The sequence below is a fragment of the Podarcis filfolensis genome, assembly GCF_964270895.1.
Source record: "Podarcis filfolensis genome assembly, chromosome: 5".
Taxonomy (NCBI): Eukaryota; Metazoa; Chordata; class Lepidosauria; order Squamata; family Lacertidae; genus Podarcis; species Podarcis filfolensis.
This window is the reverse complement of record NC_139608.1, coordinates 96,592,421-96,598,420: the sequence shown is the minus strand read 5'-3', so window position 1 is coordinate 96,598,420 and position 6,000 is coordinate 96,592,421. Positions and strand designations below refer to the sequence as shown.

The 6,000-nt window shown below is 48.4% G+C and overlaps 1 protein-coding gene across 3 annotated transcripts in view; it reads left to right on the top strand.

The window, feature by feature from the left end:
- The first annotated feature begins 3,721 nt into the window (after positions 1-3,721).
- The window catches only part of EFCAB6 (EF-hand calcium binding domain 6), a 101,226-nt gene continuing 98,947 nt past the window's right edge, over positions 3,722-6,000 (top strand). For all 3 annotated transcript variants that reach the window (XR_014548613.1, XM_083615507.1, XM_083615506.1), the window contains exons 1-2: positions 3,722-4,068; positions 5,179-5,349. Coding sequence is in view for 2 of the 3 variants with exons in the window: in XM_083615507.1 (XP_083471633.1) it covers positions 3,759-4,068; positions 5,179-5,349 (481 nt within the window). In the remaining variant the exon portion in view is untranslated. The remainder of the gene's footprint in view (positions 4,069-5,178; positions 5,350-6,000) is intronic.

Here is a 6,000-nt window from a genome sequence, read left to right as displayed (position 1 = left end):
TGTTTGTCCCTGGTATCCATTATTCATACTGCCTCTGTACAGGGAGGTTCCATTTAGTGACTGTGGCTGATGACAACAGCTAGAGCTCTCCTCCATTAACTTAGTCTAATACTTGTCTAAAACTTTACCAAGTAAGTGGGAGGGGGGCTCCCCCACAGGAGTCAGGGCAATTACCAAAGACAGCACCTGCTGTTTATGCATGGAGGTTATGGCACGTTACGTCAAGCAACTGATATCCTATATGTTTCAGTGCATTTTCCTATTATTCTTAGTATTATTAAAATTTTATATGGCCCTTCACCCAAAGATCACAGGGCGGTTGCAAAATATCCTACCATCTTCCTTACTGCAAAAGTCCAATTTTTGGAAGGAAGAGAGTTTGCTGGGCAAGAGCACAATAATACCCAGTCCATTTTAACTGGACAACTTAAATTTGTCAGTGTATGATTGAATCCCACTTACAAAATAGCAATGGTTTGGGAGCAGTCTTCAAGCAACAGCAACACAACAACCGAGAGCAGCAGGCTACCTTAGGGAGCAAAGGCTGGGCTGTGAGGTGCACACACAGTTGCGTTGCCCAGCATTTCAACACTGCCTGCTCCTGCTCTGCCCAGCACCTGCTTGCTGCCCAATTCAACAAATGCTGCAAAGCAGCAGTGCCAGCCCCAGTGGATGTCCTGGGAGCAGACCAAACGATGGTTGCTGGGTTGCCTGCCTACTCGCTCCGCCAAGGCCTTCCCTCATGGCACTGACGATGGCACATTGGGATGAGGCAGCACTAGGTAAGGCAGCCAATGGGCTTGGCCAGGCCAGTAACAAGCAAGCATCATTGTGGCAGAGGTGCTACCTCAGTAACACGGGAATAGCTGGGGAACTTGGGGAGAATGGCCTGGGGGCACACAGAAGACTCTTGCAGGGTGCTGAAATGACTCAAGACAGCCAACATGAGCTTTCATCCTCTTCAAAGCACACTATGGAGAGCCTGCCTTGTTGTGACAAAGGCACACGGGTACCGTCATGCTTAGCAGTTAGGCTGAGCCTGCTGTCTGGTCAGCATTCAGTGCCAGAAAAAGGAGAAGCTCAGCTGTGATATGCCTGGCAGGACTCGTGAGCATGTGTCCATGAAGCTTAAAATGCCAGCTAATTGAGATATGGGTTTGCTGTCCCTTTCTCATTTGCTGCTGTTCCAGGAAGTGCAATCTATTAATTTTTTAAGAATGCAAAAATGTTTTTCAGGAACAATATTCTAAACAACTGTGCGGATCTGTTCCAGCAAATGGAAACCTAATTTTTCTCTGGCTACAGCAACTATCTCAGGTTTCATTCTTGAGGGGTGATGTAACTGCCACATTATGTCATGGGATTCACCCCCAGATAAAAAAGATAAAGGTAAAGGACCCCTGACAGTTAAGTCCAGTTGCAAATGACTCTGGGGTTGCAGTGCTCATCTCGCTTTACTGGCCGAGGGAACTGACGTTTGTCCGCAGACAGCTTCTGGGTCATGTGCCCAGCATGACTAAGCCGCTTCTGGAGAACCAGAGCATTGCACGGAAATGCCATTTAACTTCCTGCCGGATTGGTACCTATTTATCTACTTGCACTTTGACGTGCTTTCGAACTGCTAGGTTGACAGGAGCAGACCGAGCAATGGGAGCTCACCCCGTCGCGGGGAATCGAACCACCGACCTTCCGATCGGCAAGCCCTAGGCTCAGTGGTTTAGACCACAGCGCCTCCCGCGTCCCTTCACCCCCAGATAAGTTAGTACAATTCCAAATATACTCCCAGGTAAGTCATAGGATTGCAGTTGTAGTTGTGGTATGGCTGTAAACCACCCAGAATCATTTCTGAAGGGCAATATGCAAATATTTTAAATAAACAATTATCTAATAAGGTGCTGCAAATCTTTGGCTATATATGAGAAACTCCCCTCATCTGTTTTAATGGGATTTCACCACCAGCCCCAATTAGGTTCCACCCAACCCCTGGCATTATGTTCCACCTTACTCGCTGCCTTGTGAGAAGAAAAGGCTCAGGAGTAAACTCTACACAAATCTGTAGTGGAGTCCCAAAGATGGTTGGACAGCACCTTGTATGCCTCCTTCCAGCAACTCCTGCAGCTCAGCTGGTGCCAAACATCTTGCTCTGCTTTCCTTTGGACCTCATCAGCGAGGCCAAGGGTGGCGTCTTGTCGTCTGCGCAGCCCTGGACCTCCATGCACACTGCCCAGGCCTGCACCCCGGAGAGGTCACTTTGGTGCTGCTAACACAGCAAAAACAATGTGGGAGGCAGCAGTTACGAGTTACTGGTCTTTGCAGCTGCGATTCTCCAAAAGGCTGATTTCACCCCCTGAGGCACACTCCATTGTCTGTCAACAGATGGATGCAACCAACCCCATGTCATGTGACAAAGACACATGAGAGCAGCAAAGCAGGCTGGGAAGTGCTGGGACTGCACAGTCATTTGGGCCTCCTAAAGTTATTCAGGCCTAACTGCTAACTGTTGAGTCACTCTGATATGTGACTTGGCAGCCATTTTCTCTGTTTGTTCTCTGAAAGATTTCAGTCAGAGTCAGTCTGCCTCAGTTGTAAGCAGAGTCAGTATGTAATCTCAGTCAAACTGTTTGGAACCATGTTGTTTATCAAGAAGTTTATTTTAACTCAGTAAAGCTCTTATTCTTTCACTTAAAAACTCTGCATTATTAATTTACACTGCACATCACCCCAGGCAGGAGTGCTTTCAATATTACAAGCAGGAAAAATATTTTCTTACTACCATTTGTTTCTCTCTATGGTGTTTTGACACATGAATCCCCTTCTTATTTACATTTGAGTTCAATGATTCTTACTTCTGACTAAACACATTTATATAACGAACTATACAAACATCTTGGGCTGCTGCAGTCACACTTACTTGGACTCTTGGTGCTTTTGAATATTCTTAAAACAAAAGCCAAAGACAGACTCTTAATAATCAAACACACACTCAGGCCAATGAGGGCAGCTCACCAACGCTTTGAATAGCTGAACTAAAAGCAGCAATAACCCTAGTCTAGTGTCATGTGGGGAAACAGTCTAAGGCAAATTTCCATCTTCCTACTTTACAACTCATTTTGGTTTGTTTTTGCGTTACTCGAAGCTGCACATTTTGTTTTCCTGCCCGTTGCATGTCATGCAGGAATTCACCGGGTGTGCGAGCATTTCCTGGCAGGCAAGCGAGTGATACTTTGCCGCCTGCACAACACCTGCTGAAACAAGGACGGGCAACCTCTGGGCGTCCAGATTTCCATTGACCCTCCGACTCCTATCAGCCCAGTTCAATATGGCCAACGGACAGGGATGACGAAGTTGTAGTCCAGCAAACAACTGTTGGTCCGCAACCGTCATTTGAGCCCAAGCCACAGAGAGAAGCGGTGCTTCGGCTCTGCGCCGGTGAACGATCTCTCCTGCGCCGGCTTCCTCCGAAGCAAAGCCCCCTCGAGTGCAGCGGGACTCAACTCCCCAGAAAGCGCGCACAGGATCGGGTCCTCAACTTGGAAACTCCGATCTGCGATCCCCGCTGCCCCGCCTTCTCCGTTTGCGCAGCCGGGTGGGTGGGGAGCAGAGCCCCTTCCCTTGGGTGCCCATTGGGACTTACTCCCAGGTAGAAGCGCGCGAGGAGGGCGGCCTCTGCTCAGCCAGGAAGGAGAGGCCGCCGATCCGAGCGCGCGCCCGTTTGCAGAGGGGAAACCCGACGCGCCGAGCCGGAGGTGCAGCGGGGGATGCGATTGTCGCCCTCCTCGCGGTTGCTAGGCAGCCGCCAGGCATCCCTGCCAATCCGGAGCGGCTCTCCGTTGCCGGGGCAACAGCGTCTTAGAAACGCGCGCGCGGAATCTCGGGCGGCGGGACTTCCCAGAAGCTGGTCGGGACGCGGGGTCTCGCCGCCCCGCCGCCCCCGCTCGCAGGCGCCTCTGGAGGGAGGCAGGGGAAAGCTGCACGGGTTTAAGCCAGGTCCTCACGATCCCGGGAGGGGGCTTCCCTCGGCGTCATCAGGCAGGGAATCCTTTCCCGTAGTTGGAGAAGAGTCTGCAGGTACAAAATTGTGATTTGTTTTGTTTTCAACGAGTACAGCAAGCCTGTGACTTACACAGGGGTCATGTCTCGGGGCAGCGCTGGATTTAGGGCGGTGTCCCCCCGCACAGGGGGCCAAGGCGAGAGGGCGCAACATAATAGTAATACCCATACAAATATAGGTTTATTGTTATCTACTGAGAGGATCCATATAAAAGCAACTGTGCCAAAAGGAACCATTGCAAAAATAAATATTTTGGGGGAGGGGACACCAATTTTTGTCGTCACTCGGGGCACCGTATTGCCAAAGCCCACCCTTAAAGCCAATATAGCATATCATCAAAGCACACCAACTGCAATGGCTGGTGGGATTGCCAAAGTCCTTTTTCCTAGGACGCCTTCCCCCTTTTCAGTTTTGTTTTTATTTGCCAAGTGCGTAAAGTTGAAAGAACACAAGTTAAATGTGCAGAAGTTGCGGGCTGACTGCAGATGAAACAAGTTCAGAGAACAGGGTGGGGTTTTTTGTAGCAATAGGAGCAGCTGCTGTGTAAAAGAAATCCTTAGCAGCCAAATCTGTTTTCCCCCTGTGCTGCAGTTTATTTGCTCTTTCTGTCTAAGGTGCATAGAGTCTTCCTGTTTTGTATTCAGGACATCCATGGAAAGGTAGGCTTTTCTGAGAGATCATGGTAGGCCCTCCAGCCACCTTCATGGTCAAATGGAGATTTGTTTGGGTCTCCACAGCCCAAGTTCAGCATTAATTATAACTACAATGCCACATTGGCTCTGCATGCAGTTTATTAACAGCCTCACCATATTCATAATGACTTAGAAATACCCTACTATGTTTGGTGGCCCCTACTCCAAAGGTTTCATTCATATCCTAAATAGATACAGTCCATTATTTAAGCATGTTTAGTTGGAAATAAGGGTTGAAGCAGATGTGATGTGCAGTGCAATCTTCCCATCTAAAGTGTTCTCCAGAATCTGCTTTCTAGGCATGGGTCAAGTGCAAATGTGGACGAGCCGTAAGTTTCAGCCCCCTGGAATTGCTCAAACTGCTTGTGGAGTGAGATCAGTTCCGATTCAATTCCATGCCCTCATAGCTGGTGTCATGCCTTTTACTTTCCGCAGGAATCATGTCCAGAGTGGTTAGTGCAGCTGATTACAGTAATTTATATCCTCAATCCCATGGAATTGTGTTTAATTCAAGAGGCCTGTCGACACCTTCAACCAGATCATCAACTCGTAGCAACAGCAGCAGTGGCGGCAGCAGCACACATACATCTTTCAAATCACTTTCAAGTAAGCATGTTTACTAAAGTTTATGTTGCAGACTCTGACAGCAGCCAAGCACTGTAAGGCAGGCGGCTAGAGATGTGGAAATTATCGAGGGCAACAGAAAGAGCAGTAGGTTTGTGCTTCGTGTTCTCTGCATTTTTCTGGCTCTTCTTAAAACGATTTAATGCATTTCTCTAAGGCAGGGAGATGCGCAAGCAAGTCTTCACACTGGAAGCTTATTTGTTTCCTTGTTGGGAAAGATGCACAAGATTGATTTTGTACAAGATGGAGTGAACAGGAAGTCCAGTTGAGCTGCGCTTGCTGCTAGTCACTTGCACTTCCTGCCTCCCCCCCATCCATTTCAAAGTGTCCCTTCACTTGAGTTTCTTTTCTTCATAATTAAGCTTTTTGGCCTGCTCTGAGAGAGAGCATTGTAAAAGCTGCATCAGTGTGGATGGGGGGGGGGGGGAACGACAGATAACTCTGAAAGGCCTTCTCCAAAAGGATTTTTGAAGCCCATTGTTACACAGAAGAAACACAAAGCAAGATCACTCTGGAGAATCCCTAAACAGCTTTGACTGAGATTTGGCAGGGTAAAACCTGTAGTGCAATATAATTCAAGGAAATTGGGAGATAGGTCAGGCTACTGCTGACCTCCAGTTAAGGGAGGTTTCA